The sequence below is a fragment of the Rousettus aegyptiacus genome, unplaced genomic scaffold (assembly GCF_014176215.1).
Source record: "Rousettus aegyptiacus isolate mRouAeg1 unplaced genomic scaffold, mRouAeg1.p scaffold_m13_p_4, whole genome shotgun sequence".
NCBI classification, from domain to species: Eukaryota; Metazoa; Chordata; class Mammalia; order Chiroptera; family Pteropodidae; genus Rousettus; species Rousettus aegyptiacus.
Genome location: NW_023416307.1, coordinates 51,012,617 through 51,037,138, shown reverse-complemented (window position 1 = coordinate 51,037,138; position 24,522 = coordinate 51,012,617). Strand labels below are relative to the sequence as shown.

Below are 24,522 nucleotides of genomic sequence, written 5' to 3'. Positions count from 1 at the left end.
AAGAAAGTCACCTCTAATTAACCTCCAGAAATTTAGAAAGCTGTTTATCATAATGGAAAGAGCATGGGCTTAATATCAGACAGATACAGGTCTGAATCCCAATGTAACCTTCCTTAGGCAAGTAATACATCTGGTCCTAAGTTTCCTCATCTGTAAATGGGAATAAGAACATCTATCTTGCAGACTAAAAGAAAAAAGGAGAACATATTTCAACTCTAATATATTTGAAGTATATTTTAAGACGATAAACGTTCAACAAATATTGGTTCTCTCCCACTCCACAAAGTCAATTCCTGTGCAGGCAAAGGGCTCGTTTTCTAGATCAATTTTCTAGATCTATCTTATCTTGTTAGCTTGACATTTTCAAGTCAGAATGAGGGGACCTTAGAAGTCCTGAGACTTCCACTTGTTTTATTTTAAAAAAATAATTATTGGGTATTTTTTTCCCAGTTAGGTATTTTGTCAAGAACTATGAAGGGTCTGAGATGTTATCCTAGTTTTAAGTTAACATGTTAGACTGCCAAACTTTCAGGGATGCTGTTAGAAGCCATGAGACTCCTGAATCAGAGACAAAAAGACTTCAGTAGTCACATCAGTAGACAGATTATCAACCCCAAACACATGGGGCATCATCAAGAGGGCAGAAAATGCCTTATATATGGAGTGGGTTGTGGTACAGATGAGGAATCTCAAGTGTAGAGAACCCAAATCTTTTAACAGACAGTAAGCCAGCCTGACCTATCAATCAAGGAGACATTACCTTTATTATACTGGACAGTAAATAAACCTGAGGTTTGCTCAGGAGGGAGATAATCATCTCTTACCTTCCAAGACGATTTGCTATACATACATTTTTGAAAAAACAGTATGGAACAAGGGGTAGTTGGTACCTCTGCTCACAAGACATGTGGAAACATGAGAGACCCAAAAAGACTTGTCTCACAATAAGTATTACATGCATGTTACAGTGAGAGGTCTCTTACCCAACTCTGTCTTCCAATAAACCAGTTCCTTCTTCAGAGACAAGGACTTGCCTCAACTTCTTATGCATCTCCTCAGAGATATTCTATGTATCTACTAGCATACACACATGCTTTATATTTTAAAAATATAGAGTGGTTGTAATTACAAACACTGTTCTGTACCTTGCTTTTTTCAGTTTTCTTAGGGACAGTTTCACTTTGACACATAAGGACCTAACTCATTCTTAATATGTACATAGTAATCCCTTATATGGCAGTATTATTATATATTTAACCAGTCCCCCTAATGAACATTTGTTTCTAGGCTTCTATTATTACAAATAATGCTGCTGTGACAATCTGAGTTGTACATATCTTTGTGTTCATCTGCTAAAAGTACAACTGCTAGGTAAAAGGCATTTGCATTTTTAGTTTTCACAGATACTGCCAACCTGCTCTCCAAAGAGGTTTCACAGATTTATCTCCTACCCTCCAGTGCAAAAAAAAAAAAATGGCCTGTTTCCTCACACCAGCTATGGCAACATGGTTTGCCAACAAAATTAGCGTACAGCTTTTACCTATAGCCAGGACTTTCAGACATTACTAGCATGTTTTTCAATACCCTTTTTGTTTAAAAGTAAGTTTCTAGAGTTAAGTGTGAGATAGCATTAGACTGTGGAACGAGCACCTAAAAGGGACAGAGGATCGAGTTCTGACTTTTCATGGACAAACACCATGAGTGACCTTGGCCAAATTACTTAATCTCTCTGGGCCTTAGTTTTCTCATGTGGCAGATGACCCTTTCAACCTATAATGTGTGCACATCAGCACTCAAAATTCTAAAGATTTTTCTCAATAAAAAATTGTTATTTCCAAAGAAGATTACAAATAAGAGCACCATTACACATTAGACATTTTTAGAGAAAAAAAATTTCTAATATGATTTCTTGTTCCCATAGTAGTATTTACTTATGCACCCCATTCCCTCAATGCTTCCAGAGGTCTTCACAGTAGCCATTTCAATAAGACCAGGACACCACAGACCAAGAAAACAGCAGCACACTAAAAATCCCACTGTCACCTGCCCTATCAGTGTAGTGTGCCTATTCTCCTCATTTTATTTTTGTGTCGGTATCGCTCTTGGCTTTAAACCATACTTAGTTCCATAATACACTCAGAATAATATTTCATTTTTTTCTGTAAGAGATATGAAAGAAAAACAGCAAAATGGAGTTGATTGTCAAGAGAGCAATGGGAGGCCTCTGGGAAGGTGAGCTAACTCATCCCATTCTATGTAAAACTGAACTTTTGAACTGGGCTAAACCAAATGGCTACATCCTAATACAGTTCCTAGAACTGGCTCTGCATCACTGAACTCTCTATTAAAAACTAAATGTGTCACCTAGCAAAAGATATAAGCAATTAATCATGTATAGTATAGTGTAAGTCTGCTTGCCAGCATTAGCCACAACTCTTTCAAAGCAATTTATGTAATCCCTTTGGTAGCCTCCTTTTTTTCGCTTTAATAAGCTCTGTCCCTTTCTTTCCTGCCTCAGAACACAGCTGGGGTTTCTACCCAAAACTGTGTCTCCAGGATTGCAATTCCTAAAAAAGATCTCCAAATAAAGCTTTTGTTTGCCTTGCAGTTCTTGGTCAAAACTGACTAACATTACATGGTGTCAGAGAAGTGGGATCCAAAATGACTTGCCTCCTCCTGTAGCACCTCTGCAGATTTGAGTACAGTACCTACAAGAGTTCATTGCACTCTGTCGTCTCCCCAGTGGTCCCCAATCATTGTGGTCTAAGTCCTCCTGGACCAGAACCTCCGGCCTTGGTTAAGGTTCATGCTCTACTTGGCTTTCCTCTGTTGTCAGCATTTGTCTACAGGACTTAAATAGTCTGAATGGTGAGTAACTACTCTTGAAAAATACCAAGTTCATTATGGAATGGTTGCTGAACAACAACTTTCTGCAACTCCTGCTTGATTTGCGCACAAAAATTCTAGGCCCTCGTCCTGCAACTTTCTATCTCATTGAACTATAATTACCGAAGATGATTTACAATTAAACTGGCAGACCTGGGGCTCTTTTGAAATCCTCAAGCTATAGCTTATGTACACAACCAAATAGGAAAAGACTATAAAAACCAAGCAACCTGAACGGGAATCATCTTAATTGGCATTTTGAGCCTCGGAACGTCTAAGTGATTCAAAAATCCCTTCTCTCCAAAACACAAATTCTAAATTAACCAAAGCAAATTGAGTTGCCTCAGGGGCTTACTAAACTTGAGGAAACTTCTAAATATTCTTCTGCCATCTCATTATCTGCACCTTTTGCATCTTTGCTGCTAGCCTATCCTCCCCATCTGTATCCTTTATTTGCTGAATTCCATTTTAATAACAATGATCCTGATGCTCTATGAGATCCCACTATTACTGCCCCATTTAAAGTTAAACCATGGGGGCAAGGGGTGCCATTGCCTCACCCTGCCTCGTCCAGGTGGCTGTGTCACCAGGAATTTGAATTGCACTTCTGCCATCTTGGGCAGCCATTCTGATGTTACTTCCAGAAGCATCTCCAGCCCAGCTGACTGGAGATGCTTCTGGAAGTAACATCAGAATGGTTGCCCAAGGAGAACCCCAAATTCAGTTTAAACTTGTACTGGTTAATGATGATGGGACTGGAAAAACTACATTTGAGAAGTATGTAACTAATCCTGGGTGTTGAGGTCCATCCCCTTGAGTTTCATACCAAGAAAAGACCCAATTAAGTTCAATGTATGGATACAGATGGTCAGGAGAAATTTGGTGGACTGAGAGAGAGATGGCTATTATATACAACCCCAGTGTGCCATTATAATATTTGGTGTAACTTCAAGTTACTTACAAGGATGTGCCAAACTGGCATAGAAATCTGGCACAAATATGTGAAAACTTCCCCACCATATTGTGTGGCAATGAAATAGATATTAAGGATATCTATTTCAGTTAAAAGTTAAAACGAAATCAATTGTCTTCCACTGAAATAAGAATCTTCAGTATTATGACATTTCTGTCAAAAGTAACTACAACTTTGAAAAGACCTTCCTCTGGCTTGCTAGAAAACTAACTGGAAACCCTAACTTGCAGTTTGTTGCTATGCCTGCTCTTGCCCCACCAGAGGTTGTCATGGATCTACCTCTGGCAGCACAATATGAGCATAATCTAGAGGTTGCTCAGACAACCACTTTCTCAGATGAGAATGATGATGCATGAGAAAGAGAAGCTGTATCCCAGTGTCAGAAGTCTAGTTTTATAGGCACCCGTCCTATGATGTCAGTGGTACAGCGCGTCACTTTATTATATAACTAAGTAGAACATATGCTTACTCTTCGGGATGGTGAAGGAGATGAATGGGCATCAGAGTGAATGTGGCAGTTAAAAAAATACCTTCGTCTACGGCCATGTCACCCTGAACAAGCCTAATCCTGATTGATCTGGAAGCTAAACAGGGTCGGGCCTGGTTGGTACTTGGATGGGAGACCACCTAGGAAGACCAGGTGCTATAGGCGTAAAAAAATAAAAAATAAGGGATTGTAAGCTGACAAGGTCCTTGCAATCTGTGAGGTCAACCAAGGGTTGCCTCACCTAAAAAAAAAAAAAAACAACCTTTTTTTTTTTTTTTTTTTTGGACCTGCATATTTAGCTGTTTTGGAACGCAGCTGTTTCGTCGAATTTCAAATATAAGACTGCTACGATCACATCACAATATTCAGTGGTGAAATCTTGTTTGTTACTGTCATTCTCATTCCTTTTCATTTAGAATCATAATAAAGCTGTATTTCAAAAAAAAAAAAAAAAAAGTTAAACCATTGGATATGCCTGGCCCAGGATGACACCCCATGGACGAAAAATGAGCTTTATGTCATTACTAAAGATTTCTCTAATCCCAAAGAGGACCCCATGGGTCCGCTACAGAATTTCTGCTCACTATCCAAACATGAGCAAGAGTTCTGACATCCATTAACTGATTCATATGCTCATAAGAAAAGGACATCATAATTACCAATTGCCCTTTTTCCTTTTCCTCCACAAAAGGGAAATGCCTTAGGAGTCTTGACTCAATGACGACGCAGAAACCAACACACGTCCATTGGATACACGACGCAGAAACCAACACACGTCCATTGGATACCACAGCCTATGTTAGATGTGGTAGTCAAAGGTCCTCCTACCCTATATGAGAGCCTTTGTGGCCACTGCCAATTTACTTCAACATGTAGAAAAGATAATAATGGGCTTTCCACTGACCATTTATGTGCTTCATTCAGTGGAAGCCTTAACTCTCATCATACTTAGCACCCCTCTGCTAGCAGACTAACCTTTGAAATTCTTTTACTGTCTTCATCTACCATGACTATTGCTTGCTGTAATACTCTGAACCCTGCCACTCTCTTCCCTCTGCCCTCTAATGAAACCCCTGAGACTGCCAGACATTAACGGACCAACTACTAACTTCTTAAACTGATTTACAGGAAACATCTCTTGAAAATGCTTAATTTCTTAGGTTTACTGATGGTTCTTACCTACAAGATGAAATAGGCTACCATCAAGCAGGCTATGCAATTGTTGCTCTAAATAAAACCACTGAAGCCAATGCAATGCCTCAGGCAACTTCTGCTCAACAGAGCACGATGTATTAATTTGAGCTTGCAATTTGGCCAAAGATAAAACAGCCAACATTTATATAGACAACAGGTATGTCTCTGGTGTTACCCCTGACTTTGGTACGCTCTGAAAACAGAATTCTTGACTTCTTCCGGACAAAAGATAAAAAACAATTATGTTTTAGAACTCTTAGAGGTTATTGTTACCTAAATCTTTAGCAATCATAAAGTCCCTGGACATTCAATGGCAAACATTGAGAAAAGTAGAGGTAATCATTTGGCTGCTGCTAAGTTAACAGCATTAAAACAGTCTCAGCTCCTAATGCAGGGGTTCCCAAACCCCGGGCTGCAGACTGGTACTGGTCTGTGGTCTGTTAGGAATCGAGATGGGTGAGCAGCAGGCGAGGAGGCAAAGCTTCATCTGTATCTGCAGCTGCCCCCTGGCACTGGCATCTCCGCCTCAGCTCCACCTCAGATCACTGGGCATTAGATTCTCATAGAAGCACCAGTCCCTGGTGCCAAAAAGGTTGGGGATCTCTGTCCTAATGGAAGCACCTAAGCTACCACCTAAGTAATTGGAGATTTAAAAGATAACATTATGGGAGCACAGCATTTAGCTGTTCAACAAAAAAGAAAGAAATGGTTAGACAAGACTGTAAATCTGACCCTAAAACAAACTTATGAGTAGCCCTAAAAAATGACCAACTGCTCATACTTGATTGCATAAAACATCACATATTACAATATGTCCATGACTTAACAAACTACAACACTGACAAAATGGTTTTATGGGGAAAACAATACTACTGGAAGCCATTGCCAAAGACAGCTTCCTTGGTATACCATTAATGCCAAAGCACAACCCTGGAAAGCCCATTCATACTTCTATGGGGTTTTCCCTTTCCTTTAGGACCCTTTCAGGTCTGGCAAATGGACTTTATTCGGTTGCCCCCATCTCAAGGATACAAATGTTTGTAATGATTTGTGTGCTTTTTCATTGGGTAGAAGCATTCCCATGGCTCAGAGCCACAGCCAAAGCAGTAAGTAAAATACTCCTTCAGAAGAGCCCCACAGAACTCCGTGGTGACCAGGAAATGACCGGGAAACTCATTTCACAGGACAAATTATACAATCTCTTTGTAAGATCTAGCTGACTTTATAACATTTCACTGTGTTTATCATCCCCAGTCCTCTGGTCTTGTAGAACCAACTAATGCGGTAATCGAAATTCAATTGGCAAAACTTGTAGTCTTTTAATCTGCCTTGGCTGAAGGCTGTTCTCTTAGTATTGCTCAACCTAAATTTACTCCCTTTGGCAAACAGCCTGTTTCTTTTTGAAATCATTACTGGCAGACCCATGAGATTAAGGAATCAAGAAATGTATGAACCTGCACTGCTGAAAGGACACCTGACTTACTGTAAAGAAATGGTAACCCAATACCTAGAAATGTTACAGGGAATCAATCTGACTCAGACCACCTCTACAAAGGAATTTTAGATCTGATGACTAGGTGACAACCCTGCTCCACCAAGACTCTTTGTTTCTCAAATATGGCCATAAGCTCTCTTACTGTATACTCAGGAGACTACTTTTCCTCCTATGTGGGACAGAACATACCAGGAATGAGCCTTCCTGGCAAAGAGGGATCGATGTTGCTTTTTTCAAAGACAGACCAATGATATTTCATAATGGTTGATCACTGCTGCATTCTAAGGAAAGATTTTGATCAAAATGGGGAAATGTGAAAGAAAAACCATAAAATGGAGTTGATATTGTCCATGGAACAATCTAAAATAGAGTCAGGAGACCTCTGGGAAGCTGAACTTAAACAGGGCTAAACCAAATGGCTATATACTGATTTAGTTCCTGGAACTGGCTCTATATGACTGAAATATCTATTAAATAATATTAAAATGTTATTTTAATATTAAAATAAAATTTTAACCTAGCAATAGATGTAAGCAATTAATCATGTATAGAATAGTGTAAGTTCATAGTGCTTGCCAACACTGATCACAACTTTCAAAGCAATTTATGTAATCCCTTTGAAAGCCCTCTTTTTCTGTCTTTATAAACTCTTGTCTTTCTTTCCCCCTCACAACACAGTTGAGTTTCTACCCAAATTTGTGTCTCCAGACTTTGCAGAATGCATTCTCATTCAGTCCCTTCTGTCCCTTCCCTTTCCTCTCTCCCTCATCTCTGACTCTCTCTCCACTATGTCCTTTTCCTTTCCCTGTTTTCCCTCTTGTTCCTTCTCTTTTTCTCTACCTTCTATCCCTCTGACTAGGGTTTCCAGCCACAGCCAGTAGCAACCATAGGCTTCAGCTGATCCTCTCCAGCCAGCCTCCAGAACAGCAATGGAAGTAAACTGCAAAGGCAGCCAAAACCCAAGCACAGGGAGACGCCAAGTGGGAAATCATGCGTTGTTACTACACCTAATTAACCAAATAGAAAATCCCCTCTTTCACCAGCAAACTAAATGCTCTATTAATTGTTCTAAAACCCAGACGGTAATGCCAAAACAATAATATGACTATTTAATCAGGCAATTTAGTTTTAAGTTAAACTTGAGTAAGTCTGGACACAAATCATTCTATTAAGCAAAATCAATACAGGAGAAGATTCTTACCTAGGGAAGATGTTCCCTCAAACAAAAGGAAAAAAGATGTTCCCCCTCTTCAAGGTAGTATGATTTCCATCAAGAATAATTTCCACTATTTTCAAAAGCAAAAACAAGAGTTTATAAAGACATAATTTCCCAGTTATTTGATGGACAATTCCCTCTGGGACCTAAATTATGTGATTTATTTGCAAAGGACTAATAAGACTAATTTGCATATTCTAACACTTCTTTGTTGGCATAGTTTTGACACAGTATAACTTCTATGGAAAATATGAACTCAAATGGACTGTATTTAGAACCGTAAAGAAAAATTATAAGAAAATTAAGAAATCAGAGTATACCATAACACATCAAATCTTGTTCCTCAAGGCTTGGTATAAAATAAATCGCAACAGATTTTTGGAATAATATTTTGTAGTTTTCAGTTACATGTCTACAAGTTGTCTTCCCTTTGTTTTTACTAGCATCTAAAGTAGATTCCAGGTAAGGAAAACAAAAACCAGGGTACAGAAAAATATATTCGACTTTCCTTTTACAGAGAAAAAAAGCAAGTATTTATGATTTTTTTCAAATCGACCTCAAAAGAAGTGATAAAAACTAGAAGACAGTAAACATTAGGTTATATTTAGGCAGATCTCCTCTTCCCATTTGTAAAGATACTTTTCCTTGTAACAGAGTATTCAGAGTAAAAGACACGGTTTGACATACAAAAAACAAACAAATATTTCTATACTATATATTTTTGTTCTTCTACCCATTTACTGAAACACAACTATTTGCTAATGAGGAAAATAGATCTGCCCATTTGTTAATAGTGGTTAGCAGGCATAGAGCCCAAAATAAGAAAAAGCAGGCCCATCATACACCCCAATTTGCTTTTCAGTTCCTCTGGGTAGTTCTCTTCTGACCACTTGATAAACAAGTGGCAGATTTTATGAAATTTTCCTGAAAGCTGACATGCAGAATATAAAAATAATGGAAACATGCACACTTTATAAACTTTGAACATTTAAAATGAAAAAGGAAGGAAGGAACCAGAATTAAGAAATGCATTTTCCTCTTAAATGCTTAGCAAAGATCACATCACATATGAATTACTCTGGAAAGAAGAAAATTTAAGGTTACTCTAATAAATTCACTTCTCAGCTTTGGTTTTAAAAAAAAAAGTCATCATGATATATTTAGCAAATGCAGCTGAGGTTCTTCCCTTTTCTGGTTCTTTTTCATGATCTACCCAAATAAGCCTCAGGATCCCTACTTTGATTATTCTGAGTGTGTACAATAATTTGGAATTAACGAACAGAACTTCACATACAGCAGAGGTTCAAAAATATTTGCTGCATGAGTTAGAACTCTAGTAAGTAATGAAACCACCATGTCCTTAACTAATTATTTATCAATAATTGTTCGTTCCTTTACAGAGCTTACTTACTTTTAATACTTCTATGCAAATAACCACCTAAGAATAAAAGTTCTACTTACTATGTAACTTTGGCCAACTCATTTTGACTTTCATTTTCTTCGATTGTAAAAAGGTGATAATAATGCCCAAAACTGTCGTGAGGTTTAAATGTGATAACAGAAGTGAAAACATTCTGATGCCCTATAGCTCTAGGTCCAGGTGGATAAGCCACTTAACTGTTCTGGCAATTGATGCGCAACACACATAAAACCAAATGCATCGTTTGACTCCCAAAATCTGCCTCCAGTAGACTTTCCAAAGTTTCAAATTTGGATGACTGAGGTCAGCTGTACCTCCTTCCCTCACTACCACTCTCTACCGGGTCAAATCATCTTTCCTTTAACCATTTCCTTCTTTTCCAGCCTACTAACATGTCCAGGTCACTGTAACTGATCTCCTAGTAGCAACTCTTATTCCTCAACAATCAAATTCAGTCCCAAACTCTCAGCTGTAGAAACAAATTTCCAATTTCCTACGTGTCAAATCTACCTTAATAGTAGATGACAACCTAGAGTACGTTTATATTAACATCTGTAACAGGCATCTTCTTGTATGGTTCCCAATGATCTCCATCTGTTGGATTCACGCCCTTCTGTGGGCTAAATCTCATCACTTCTTCTGATTAGTGAAAAGTGATGTGACTTTACCTCCTTGCTTAGGTTACAAAAGACTGTGACTTCTGTCTTGCTAGCATTCTCTTGCCATCTCACTCTCTTGCTCTTATGAATCAAGCTGCCAAGTAGTAAGATGCTCTGTGGAGTAGGCCCATGTGGCCAGGAATCAAAGGAGGCCACCAGCGGGCAGTTCATGAGAAACTGAGGTCTCTGTCCAACAGGAAAAAAGGAACTGACTTGTGCCAAGAACCACATGAGAGAGCTAGGAAGTGGCTCCTTCCAAGTTGAGCTTCGAGATGCCTATAGCCTTGCGAAAGTTAAAGAGTTATCATATAACCCAGCAATTCCACTCCTATGTATGTAGTATGTCCACTTTTAACATCATCCACAGATGCTGTAACTTTAAGCAAAACAAAGTATGATGAAACCAATTTTACCACAGGCTAACTGATATACACAAAAGTTCCCAAGATATCTCATCAGATTATAATAAAATGACATTATTCAAGGACCTACAATATACCCAAGAGAAATGAAAATATATCTATACAAAACTTGAACACAATGTTCACAGAAAATTATTCGTAATAGTCACAAAATGAAAACATCTCCAATGTCCATCAACTGATGAATGGATAAGAAAAATATGGCATAGTCACATAATGCGATGTTATTCAGCCATGAAAAGGAATGACGTAATGATACATGCTACAACATTTATGAAGCTTGAAAACATACTAATTAAATTTCTAAGTCTGCAAAGCCAAACCACAGAATCTTAACTAAATTTCAATCACTCCATAAGATAACCTGAAATTTCCATTTTAAAAATGAGATCGTAGCAAATTACAGGAAGCAGTGGATATATGGCTCCTGAGTTCCAAAAAGAGCTGAGATCATGGAAGAAAATGAAATAAACAGAAAGCAAGTAGCATAGGAGATGATGTATGTATCATACCAACTTTTAAAGGAAAAGAGCCAACCAAAGAAATTGAGAAAGGAACAGTAAGAGGAATAAAGGAGAACCAAGAGAAGGTAATATCAAAAAGTCAAGGAAAGAATTTTAACAGATACACTTACTGAGAGATCAGCTGGAATAAGAATCTGAAAACATTGTTTTTTGCTCATTTCTTTGGTAGGGACAGAACCAACTGTCATCGAGATAATATATGGAGGTTACAAAAAATGGAAGCAGTGAGTATAAACTGCTTTTAAGACAAAAAAGTTAGGTTGGTTTTTATTATTGTTGTTTTTAAAGTCTAGAGACTTTAAAGTCTAGAGCCTATGGAGAAGCCAGAGAAGAGGGAGCAACACCGGACAATGAAGAAAAGTGCTTAATCAATGTCCTACAGGACAAAAGGATAAATTAGATGGAGGGCTAGTTTGAAGGTCAGCCTTAGACAAGCCTCAAGAAAATAAAAATATATATCAGTATGTAAGGCAGTCATGTCTTATTTATCTGCATCCTTGGGGAAGAATGCCACATAACTGAATTTTCCACACTTAAGCATCTTTATTTTAAATTTTAGCTATTTTCTTTGAAATTGTTCACCACTGTATCAGTTAGTTCTCTGCCTTCTTAAACAGTGTGCTTTCTTGAATGACTTAAAGTCACTGTGACCATGATTATTGTAGCAGGAAGTAATAGAGCTGAGCCTGCACGTCAGTTTTTCAAATCTTTGACTGTCCTACATTGTCAGTTGCCAGTTCTTCTATTACATTTCCCTATAATCATTTTCATTTGTGCTTCCAATAGATTCTAGTTTGAAAATTATATCACCATTAAATAATATCTTTAATTTAAGGGATAATAGAGTTCTGAATGAAAATACAGGAGTAAAATGCATGATTTTATGACAACTTTCCCAGTGCTTCTAAGAAACTTGTTTTACTTTTCAATTCAATTGAGACTGGGTTTCAAAGAGTTGAGGATGTCAAAAATTGACCCTTCTACAGGAAGCATTACTTTATCTTACTTCCTTTAGTTATATCAAAATATCACTGCCGAATAATTGATAATTTTATATGGTTAGTATTAAACCACAAAAACAGCATCATGCTGATTCCAAAAGTAGGCCTAGACATCTCACAGTAACTAAATATACTTTCCTGCTCTACGGATATTTACCAATAAAAAGTTATAACTTAGTCTTCATTTATGTTAATCATATTTCACACATGTGAATATTATCTATGATAAATGTATATCTTCACAAAATCTTGGTTTTAATCCCTTTCAAGTTTCACACAAATTTCACAATTATAAGCAGCAAACGGGCTAAAAAGGACTAGAGTTAGGCACACAGGCAGTCAGCCAAAATTTAAGAATTCATCCCTTGAGTTCCAATACCACACAGGATACTATAATTTCATTCATTCTTAAGATTCTGGAAGGATATATCCCTCCATACTTTACAAACCAAAAAAAAAAAAACAAAACAAAACTACCGATTCTTCTCTAGGACTCTTTCTGTTCCTTAAATTTTTCATTCATATTAATGAAAATTAACAAACACAGAATTTCTCATCAGTCTGGAGAGCTTGTAAGTGGCTTCATCAACTCAAACTGAAATCCTCCAGACTCTGGTTTAGAGTAATTACAGACCAGTATCTGTACCTCTGCCTTTGTGTTCGAATTATTTATGTACATCTCTCCAAAATTTTAAGTCACAAATACCAGGAGGGCAAGAATCTTTTCCGATTCCATTATTTCATTCAATCACTGGGTAAATACCAAGTGAGTACCTAGTATTTGCTAGGCTCCGTAGAGAGCTGAGTTAAAACAGTCCCTGCCCTCACAGTCGAGCAGAGGAGACAGTTTTGTAAACAAATTAGAACACAAGTAAAAACAGAAGTGAGTACAGAATTAGACGGAGTAACTCCAGATTTGCAGAGTTCAAGGATACATTTATGTATTCTCCAACAGCCCTCAATAAATACCTGTTGAGCAGACGAATAAATTAATTAAATTTTGCTAATGAAAGATGTGATCCCAGGTCTAAATGAAATCTGGTTGCTTCTGAAAGTCGGTGGATAAACTTTACCTTTCGACAGCTGCAGGAATGCAGACTCCAGCACACTCACTCCTACCTCCGGAAATCACCCTGGAGAAAGGACCATACCTGTACTGCCAGGTTTTTGCACTGCCACCGCGGCTGCTGCTGCTGCTACTGCTGCTGATTCCACCTCCACAGCTGCTGCTGCTGTTCTTGTTCGGGGTCACTGCTGTAGCCAGGCCCTCCAGCTTTCCTTCGCTCTCTGAGACTTTCATGGTTGACACTGGTTCGCCCCCCTGCATCTTAACTCCAAAGTCCATTTGACCTTCTCGGGCGAAAAGAACAACTTTGTAGCTTTACAGGTGATTATTTTAAAGATTTGATCTAAAGGTTATCCTACGAGCCACATCTGACGGCGGCTGGAGTGGGAACCATCAAATTGTCCAGGGGAGGAATACAAGCATTCCCACTGAAGGAAAACTTTCAAGAGGGCAGGGGTAGCGATGTGAACAGAGATCCTATGAACAGAAATCTCCTTCCCGGCTAAAGAAGGAAGAAAATCACCCTGCCAGAGGGTTTGGTGGCATACTCAAAGGAGAAGCAGAACAGTGTAGGGAGGTCGCGGACTCTAGCCAAGAAAGCGGAGCGAAGGACAGAGGACCACGGACGCCGACCCGTGGCCTGACCTCTGGGCTGACGGACCGACCCGCCGCGCTCCCTCTTCTCCAGTGGGTCCTCAGGGGGAGGGTCCGGTCCAGCCCACTTGGCGGTTCCCGCCGCAGCCCCCGAGACAGAGCTGGGGCCCCCCCCGCGCGCAGCCGGGGAGGAGGGTCGAAGAAGGAGGCCGCCGGGGGCGGGACGCCGGCTTCCAGGGCCGAACTTCGGCCAGAGGCAAGCGGCTCGGGGCGCAACGCCCCCAGCCCTGGGCCCTCGACTGGGTTCCCAGGGGCAGGTGAGTCCTTCGCCCGCTCTCCAGCCTTTAATGTGAACAGCACAGCCACAGCCGCGGCACCACCCACAGCCCCGCGGAGGGTCACCCACCGCCTGCTCGCTCCCCGCCTTCCCTTCCGGAGTACAGTGAGCTCACTTCCCCTAGAGCGGAAGCGCCGGACGCCATCTTGGAGCAGGGCACGCAGCCCTGAAGGGGGCGGAGCCTCCAGGGGTAGCGGTGCTGGGGTGGCAGACCAGGACCAAAGGAAGAGTGAGGGTGCGGCAGGAGGATGGAGTAGGTTGGACCGCCGAGAGGGCAGAAACAAAGGAGCGGTTGGAGGTAGTGCTCTTGTGGAGTGCGACTTTCAACCTTTCTAATCGGGTCTTGTCCTTCCATTTGAGGGCCTATTCCAGGCATTTTAGGAAGAAAGCTTAGAAAAACGTTATTTCTATAAGAGATCACACAAAAAACCACCTTCAGTTTAGTAATTTTGAAAAAATGCATGACACTGAAATATGACAAATGAGTGTTATAAATGGAAAAGAAACTATTATGGAAACCGGAGCTCTCCCAATGAAAGCTAAGTACTCTGACGCCAGTCAAATCTTTCACTCTCTTTAGATCTCGATTTTTCCATCTGTAAAATAAAAGTGGTTGACTAGGTGATTTCTAAAGTCCCTTCTAATTTTAAATTCTTGTTTCTAACAACATGACTTGTGAATTGAATGCAGACCATATGCAAAACAGTATAGTACATGCAAAAAAGTATTACTCAAAAAAAAATAATAAAGTAGCAAAATAAATACAAATACACAGATAAATAAGGCTATGAAGAAAATAAAAGGCTATTATATAAAAAATAGATGGGATGGAGAACCTACTTTAGAAGAATAGTCACAGAGTCATCTATGAGATGACATTTAAAGTGAGACATGAAGAAAGATGAGAAAGCTAAGAGAAAAGCAAGCTGTACTTATTTGGGGAAATGAGAGACTTGGGAGCCTGGAGCATGGTGAACAAGGGACAGTGGTGTGAAATAAGAGGGAAGCAACAGGCAGAGAAATTTGCATTGTATTATAAATGTAATAGGAAATCACTGAAAGTTTTAGTCAGAGGAGAGTTGTGATCCAATCTATGTTTTTAAAATGTCGCTCTAGTCTTTTCAGCAAATGGTGCTGAGATAACTGGTTCTCCACATACAAAAGAATGAAATTAGACCCCTACCTGACACTGTATACAAAAATCAACTCAAAGTGGATCAAAGACGTAAATATAAGAGCCAAAACTACAAAACCCTTAAAAGAATAACATAGGGGTAAATCTCCATGACATGGGGTTAGGCAGAGCTTTCTTAGATACGACATCAAAGTATAAGTGACAAAAGAAAAAAATAGATTGGGCTTCATGAAAATCAAAAACTTTTGTGCTCCAAACAATACCATCAAAAAAAAAGTGAAATCCAATCCATAGAATGGGAGAAAAATATTTGCAAACCATATATCCAATAAGGGGCTTAGACCCAGAATATGTAAAGAACTCTGATAACATTAATAAAAAGGTAAATAAGCTAGACAAGAACAGGCAAATCTACAGAGGCAGAAAGTAGATTCATGGTTGCCAGGGGCTAAGAGAAAGGAGAAATGGGAAATGACTAGTAAATGGGTATGGAGTTTTTTGAGGGGTAATAAAAATGTTTTTAAAATTAGATAGTGGTGATGGTTGCACAATCTTGTGAATATACTAAAACCTACTCAATTGAAAACTTTAAATGGGTGAATGTATGGTAGGTGAATTACATTAAAATAAAGATATTTCTTAAAAATTAAGTTCTCTAGCTGCCACATAGAGAACTGATTTTAGTGAGAGAAAAAGGGGAAGCAGGGAGACTAGTTAGGGGCTATTACAGGAAATGAAATGAGAAGTGATAATGCCTTGTACTAGGGTGTTGGCAGTGAGGATAGAGAAAAGTAAACAGATTGAAATTGTAGGGAGGTAGTAGTAGCTCATTTGAAACTCAGAAACCTCCAAAGATCTTTCATTATTTATGGAATAAATTCCTAACTCTGTCAAAGAAAAAATGAGATGGAGATTGTTGTAATAATAGCCTACTGTGAAATGTAGAGGATGTAGGGTTTAGAGATTTTTTTTATATAATCCAGTACTGGGTGAGATGAGGATCTCTATGTAGTCAAGGAGATCAGCCAGCTATAGAAGTAAACCACCCTAATCCATGATCATTCAAACTCCAATCAAGCAAAAGAAGACTTGTAAATGGATGCCTTCATTGGATAAACGACAGGTGTAAAAAGGAACATGCCGACCCAAGGACAAGGGACAGCATGGAGTCTGGAAAAGGCTTCAGTTTTAGAGACTCAAAAACTATTTTGTCATTGTTCCCAGTGGTGATGAGACTTGGGGACTGGCTCATGCTAACCAAACGCACAACAGATTGATGTAGCAACTGGAAAGACAGGTGTTAATTAATAATGAAAAATACAGCCCAGGGTACTCAAGTTTGAGTGTCAGCATTTTCTGTGCAAGACTCTCCACAAGATAAGCTAAATTATTTCCAGAAGTTTTCATGACACTCATGGAATCAGAGCCAGGGGTGTTGGTTGCATACATGTTTATTTTGTTGTTTTTTTTAAACAAAAACTTGTTGTTGTTGTACAGTAGGAGCTGAATCTGACTATTCTGTTCAATATCTAAGGAGAGAAGAGAGTATACGATTTGAATACGAAAGATTAGAAAGCACACTTTTTGGAAAGCCTTCAAAGAAGAATACGCTTGTCTTTGTGAATGGTTTAAGATATATTTCCTAGCAGTCCATCTGGATGATGAATCAGTGCATCCTTCCACATGGAGAGAAGCTGCGTAGCATTGTGGTCAAGAACATGACTTCTGGTCGGACTGACAACATTTGGATAATGATTCCACTGCATGTAACTTTAAGCAGGTTACATAAACTCTTTATAACTGTTTCCTCACCTGTAAAATGGGAGTAAATAATAACATCTTTGATATCAATTGAATTATGTCCCCCCTAAAATTTCTATATTGAAGCCTAATCCTCAGTGTGATGGTATTTGAAGATGGGGCCTTTGGGAAATAATTAGGTTTACATGAAGTCTTAAGGCTGGGTCCCCCATAATAGGATTAGTGCCCTATAAGGAAATGCAGAAATCGAGATCTCTTCAAGATCCACTTCACCCCTCCCCCCACCCCATGCTGTCATGAGAGGACCTAGGGAGGCCATCTATAAGCCAGGAAGAGAATTGTCACCAGAAATCAACCATGCTGGCACTTTGATCTTGGACTTCTAGCCTCCAGAACTAAGAGAAAATAACTTTTTGTTGCTTAAGCAACCCAATCTATGGTATTTGTCATGGCAGCTAGAGCTGACTAAGGTAATCTGCCTCTGAGTGGTTGTCAGCACTAAATGAAATGATACATGTAAAGCACATAGACTCGTGTCTGACACATGACATGATAAGTGCTCAGTACCTGTTGGCTATTATTATTATTACTTGCCAAGTAAAATGAGGGGCTGTATTTAATGAGGTAACCCTTCCCCTGGACAGCTCTGAAGACAAACCAACCAGCATATTCCTGAAGATATCCAACATATTTCTGTGGGAGAATGCCAGCTTTGTCTTCCAAATGAAATGGAGTTTTCCAGAGCTGTCTTGATTAAAAGAGACCAGTCTGAGTATGTATATGTAGAGTCCTAAGAACATTACCTGGGATCACCAGCTTGTGGGTGTCAGGATGAAAATGCAATTGCATAGGGTAATCTCTGCTTCAGCGTCATCGCCTCACAGAGGGCTTCCCTGACTCTGTAATAGCAGCAAGCCCTTCCCCATTACTCTTGATCCCTTTACTCTGTTTTCATTTTCTTCAAGCACAAAGTATTATATGCTTTGTTGTGCATTTTCTGTCTCCTCAATAGAATGTAAACTGCATGAGGAAAGTGTCGATTCTTTTTTTCCCCATTTTTGCATCCCCAGTACTTGAACATTGACTGATATTTGCTGAATGAGTGAATGAATTTACTACAGTGATTAAGAATATGAACTTTGGCATTGACCTTCAAATCTTTGCTACTTAGTGTATGTGATCTTGGAAAGTGACTTAACTGGGTGAGACTTAGTTTTCTCATCTGTAAAATGGAAATAGGCTAAAATAAAATAGGCTAATATATAGAAAGTGTTTCGCATCTAGTCACCACTAAGCAAATGCTGGCTGTTTTTATTTTTTCTTTCAAAGTCTGATGTATGGGAGAAGGAAGAGTGATTTATTACCCTGAAGCACAAATGACCTGCTTTATGAGTCTGCAGCTGTGGCAGCTAGAATGAAGAGGGGGAAAGGCCACAGAGAAACTGAGGCAAAGGTAAAGGAGAGCAGGGGAGTGGGGAGCAGCATTGATCCCATGAGAGCCACTGTGAGAATAAGGCTGTAGACCCACAATTTCTATTTTTTAAAAAAAGGAAGAAAAATTCTGAGAAGATAAAATGTTCACATTCACAACAGATATCACTACCACTGTGGTGAAATGAGTTTCAATTAACCAGGAGCCCCCTCCTACCTGCCTCCAGGTTAGGCAGAAATTCTTCAGCGACTTCCCACTCCAATAGGGTGATTCTGCTAAAGGGTTCCCACAGAGCAAGCCTTTGACTAGAAACACTCCCCAGGCAAACTTAAGGCTGGGGAGTAAAACAAAATAGACACACTCAGAGTTTTTATTTGAGAGGAGGAAGGTTGAGAAAATGGGAGTAGAGTAGCTGCTGTGCTCAGATTTAGATACAATATTTTCTTCTCCCATTCTTTGCTTCTCCCAGCACCTCTTGAATCCCTATTCCATGTAAAAATATTTTTGTTTAAATACCCCGTAGACAGTAAAATTATCTCTTAAAACTGTATTACATTTACGATGTAGTGGTCTTTTGTGCTCATCAAGCACTTTCACTAATGAAGGGCAAAGTGATGGATATATGTTGTTCCTAGAGTAAAATGTACCTTATACTCCAGAAAATTAATGTATTACTATAGCAATTTTTTTCTCTATCAAAAATGAAGAATCCTTGGGGGGGGTGCTGTATTATAAAATGAAAACGCATGTTCCTTCAATGTGATGGGTTCATCTTGTCCATTTTTAGACTCATAGGGCTAGTGCAGGTCCGGTTTTACTGACAGAAGCCCATAAAAATGCACTCAACTGGAGTCATATGACCTTTCCATCATCAAGTGGTGAATACTATGGGAAAGGAGAGAAAGCAAGACAGTTACTAATGCTTTTTTATGGAATCACAATCACATGAAATCGTACGTGAATTCTGGGGGTCAGCGTGCAAACTTATTGTTCTCATCAAATAAGTCAGTTGACAGAAGAACGCTGATTTACTATTTAATAGGGCATGTGCCAATACCTCTTCTGAAAAACTTGCATCCCATAACCAAAAATAAATAAATAAATAAATGAATAAATGAATAAATAAATAAATAAATAAAATACTAGGCTAGCATTTTTCAATGTGCTCTATACAACATTTCGGCATATTAATAGGTGATATTTGATTTAAATTTCTCTTGCTGTGATTAGATGCATTCGTATAATACTGACTTTCTTTTTAAGTTATACTGGTTCTTTTATTGCAGAAGTTCTTGGAGGATTTTATATGTTAATGTTCATTATGAATCTTCATAACAGAGATAAAAGGTACACTATTTCTCAAAATCATTTAACCACGGAACTCCTTTGGCACAGAACATCTCCCAGGAATAGTGCTCACCAAGTTAGAAAGCAAGTATACTCATCCAGATCAAATTCTAATTGTTTTGCAAGTTTTAGCATAATTCCACTCCCCAGGCTCGCCCTGTGTCTGCAGGCTTGGAATTCCTCTCATGAGAATAATTCCCCTGGGTAGTGGTTTAAGACAAAAGGTGTTGGATGTGCCTATAAAGCCTCTGGGAGGAAGAAGTTACACCTCTGGGGCCCTAAGCTTTGAAAGATGGTGTTTCTTATATATAATTCCAAAAAAATTTAATGATAATACCAACCTGCAAAACAAACAAAAAGATGCCCAACAAGGTTTGGATTGCTCCCATGAAAGACTGTTCTGAAATGTGATGTATCAAACTTGAAATATTTAGGAGAAGTGGTGCTTTACTAGAATACTTATTGGGGAATCCAGCACTGGCTCCTGGAGAAATGTTTTTCTGCCTAGTAGTCTGGGGTTGTGGGGGTCCTAACCATCCCCTTGTTGCTCTAGCCTGGTACAAATGGACTTAGTTCACTCTCTTTTCCATCTGTGAGAGGAGACTTGGGATGACGAAGTAGGAGAAAACGTGCAACAGGAAGGAACCCAAGGGTACCAGCCATTGAAGACAGACTCATAGAAACAGGTAATTGGGAGTGGGTTGGCTACATGGATGGTGGATTGCGTATTTGATGGTTTTGCTTTAAGCTCTCCTTTTAGTCTTTGTCCCCAGGATGCTGGATAACTGCTATGTGTTCTATACTTAAGACTTCCGTGGGGCTATGTTTGCATTTACATGAAGTCTTTCATGTCAATCCTTAATAACACAAGAACAGGAATTCTCTCTCTCAGATAGGAACTCCTCCCTCCTCACCTTTATTTTTCTAAATGCTAAACTCATAGAAAAGAATGTCTAAATTAAAACAAGCCACTTTTGTCCAGGTGAAAACTGGAAGGTGGCTAAGTCTGTTAGGGCAGGGAACAAAGAGGTAAGGTCGAGTGATTAATGATGTGGGAACTAATTTCCTATAATAAATTTATTGACAATGATAATAAACATGCATAGTCACTAAGAAAGAGGTAAGATCATACAGTAGAATGGACTTAAGTCAGATTTATCTAAAACGTGCCTCTATGGAGCCCAAATATGAACTATCCAGAGTGTTATGGTTTCTCCTTTTCTAGGGGAGTTTAGGACGAAGAAAGACCCCCTTCTTGAACTGCAATGATATCAGCCTAAAGAAAAGTAGATAAATGGTCTCAGATTTTCAAGCCCATGGATGTTATTTCTTATTTCTTCTCTGAAAACCTTTACTGTAGTCATTAACTGAACAGACACTTATTGTACATGGATTATATGCCAGGCACTCCGCTAGTTGCAAAAGATAGAACCATAAACGAAACACAGTCTCTGCCCTCAAAATCTCCACATAGAGACAGAAAGCCAGATATTAGACAAGAAATTTAAAATAAATGTGAGAACTATCAAGATACACGTAGTATGGAGCCTGAAGAGAAAAGGGTAGGTGGATGACTGGGTGATTGTTTACCTAATGTAGCAATCAGAAAAGCCCTTCTTGAAGAAAAGTGATATTTAAACTGATAATTGAAAAGATGAGTTGAAGGCAGAGTAAGGCAATGATCTGGGTAGAGGGAAGAATGTATCTAAAGGTAAGAGAGAAGAGGTATAAGAGGAACTTAAACAAGGCTGTGGAGGCCAGCTCTCAAACAGACTATAGCTGAAGATAAGTCTATACATGTAGTCAAGGATCAAATGCCAGGCCAAGAAATTCAGATTTTTTTCTAAGCACAAAGGGTGCCATTGAATGATTCTAAGCAAAGGAATTAATTGCATGATGAGATTTAGGTTGTATAATACAGAATGACATTATTTCAAGACCTAGCTTCTACCTCAATCTCAAGACATCCCTGCCCTATATTAGGTTCTTAAGAAGGCTTATTTTCCCACTCGCATTGTTGGATTTCAAGTAGAAAGACCTCCACTGCCAGGTCCTGCAAGCCATAAGATAGGCACAGAAACTTCCAGTAAGGAAGTCTTCTTCCCTTGATGACTGTAAGAGAGTCAAGTGATGTCTTTATCCTGTTTGCATTTCTCAATTTCCTGAGTTGTTTGATCATAAAGAGGTATGTGAAATCTCTCCTAGTTGTTCTTTTCTTTTCCTCCTACGACTTCTATAGTTTTAAAAGTAGTATTGGGCAACCATACAACCTTACGAAAAGTTGCTCAATACAATGGACATGATATAAAGGGACATTTTGGTCCTTCCATCTTTTGAGGCAATTTTGGCTTTGTCATAAGCTGTTCTTTTTACAGCAATTATAGTTGTTTATAGCTCTTTCACCTGCAATAAAACCCATTTTAGCTCTTCTGAACCGTTCCAAAGGTTTAGAATTTAACTGATCAAATGATAAAACAATTTCTTATACGTTCTAGGAAGAGAACAGATAAAGGCATTTCGTGCACACCACAGTCCAATAGTATCAATTAATCTCAAAGCAGTATAACAGATAGAGAGCGTCCCCATACAGCTATGCAAGATATGACTACATGCTTTCAGTCCTGGAGAGCTTGTGACAACAATTTCCTCATTGTTCTTTTTTAATTTAAGTTATCCATTGCAAATGCAGTACTGTTGGGAAGCCAAGCTACTAATTATTTGGAATGTCTGGTTAGGCTGCCAGAGACCAAGGTCAGCTAGTTCTCTGGTTGTCTGTCTTCAGTCTTCCTTAAGCCTGGGCTTACTATGCTCCTGTAATCCTTTCTCATGGCAACATGCTCCCAGTTTTGTGTTTAGCTTTTTAATTAAGCTCTAAAGAGCCAAATGTGGTATAGACTTTGCTAGCAAAGAAAATGTTACGCTTTTGTTGTATATATCTTGCTATTGAGGAGAAATTCTGTGATGACCCTCGCAGGGTGGAGAGTAACAGATATTTGGCCTTTTCTCATTGACAAAGGTCACAGACAGGAATACTGAACAGGGTCAGGAAAAGAAATGCATTAGGCCAAGTGGGAACTATAATAAGAGAATACCTGCCCCATCTAAAGAGAGGATCACTACTTCACTTTCAACAGACTGTTGCCAGGAAGGCCCAGTGAAGCCAAATCTTCTGATGTGCTAAGAAAAGTCAAATACGGGCTTTAATGTTTAGTGTTTAGCTTCTCGAGTTTTAAGTGTTCACCATTTAAAAAAAAAAATTTAATATGTAGGGACCAAAACAAAACATGTTTGTGACCAGATTCAACGCATAGATCACTACTTTGGAATCTCTGGCCTGGAGTCCATTCAAATTGCAAGAATCTGCAACCAGAGAAAAAGTCTCATGTTCCTGAGCAGTACTGATGAAATCTAAGAGTAAATCTTAGTGGTGTCCTTGTACTTGGACACTTTTGCGTAAATAAAACCTTATCATTCCTCTTCTCCCAGCTGTATGTGGGAGCAAAGGAGAAGTGAAAATGGCAGGTGTATTGGTTTGCGAGGGCTACCATAGCAAAGTGCCACAGACTAGGTGGCTTAAACAATGGAAATTTATTTTCTCGTAATTCTGGAGATTTAGAAATTTAAGATCAAAGTGTCGGCAGAGTTGGTTTCTACTGAGGCCTCTCTCTGTGGTTTGTAGGTGGCCATCTTCTCCCCGTGTCTTTATGAACCTGTCTATATCTCAATCTCCTCCTCTCGTAAGGACGCCATTTGTATTGGATTATGCTCACCCATATTATCTGTTTTAATTAAATTACTTCTTTAAAGATCCTATATTCAAATACAGTTACATTCTGAGGTACTGGGGGTTAGGACTTTAACATATGAATTTTAGAGGGACAGAATTCAATCTCAACAGAAGGTTCTCTACCCTCATACAACCTCTCTTAGAGCTGCACACACTTTTCCCCATTCCTCTTGTTTAATGGAACTGGGCAGCCTGGGAAACAAGTGTGTATTAGTGTCCATCTGTACTGAACCTTGTGGAAAAATTCAAAGAGATTCAGAAACAGTCTGTCAGAGCAGAAAAAAGCTTGAAGATTAGAGTTTGGCTTAAAGATCATTTTATAGATGAGAAAATAAGACACAGAGGGGTCCTGTGACATGTCAGAGGGACACAGTCATGTGCTCTCTGAGCTGGAAGGGCCGTTGAGGATCATCTGTTCTATCAGTCTCTGAGGGATGCCTTCTCTGCGAAACATTCCTGCCCAATGGCCCAACTTCATTCTACATCTGCAGCTCCAGCTATTTCAAGACAGAGATCGTGTCGCTATAAATATATATATATATATATATATTTTTTTTTAGATAAAAATCTTCAGTTCTAGGTAAAATACTCAATTCCTTTCAAGACATGATTTCAAATATCTTTACTGTCCTGTACATACCTTTATATTCGTTATCTTATAGGGCCTAGAATAGGAAGAAGCAAACTTGCAGAGGTGGCCAGCCTACTATAAAGTGGATCAAGTCAATCTCCTCTCTTACTCTTAACATTATGCTTTTATAATTACAGTCTTCAGGCATCTTGGCA

At 39.0% G+C, this 24,522-nt stretch overlaps 1 protein-coding gene and 1 pseudogene across 1 annotated transcript in view; one reads left to right on the top strand and one right to left on the bottom strand.

Moving 5' to 3' along the window:
- The window catches only part of OSBPL11 (oxysterol binding protein like 11), a 75,455-nt gene extending 61,159 nt beyond the window's left edge, over positions 1-14,296 (bottom strand). Inside the window, exon 1 of the mRNA XM_016135199.2 lies at positions 13,429-14,296. Within this exon, the coding sequence (XP_015990685.1) occupies positions 13,429-13,622 (194 nt within the window). The 5' untranslated portion in view covers positions 13,623-14,296. The remainder of the gene's footprint in view (positions 1-13,428) is intronic.
- On the top strand, positions 3,581-4,215 carry LOC107505248 (annotated as a pseudogene).
- Positions 14,297-24,522: the final 10,226 nt, after the last annotated feature.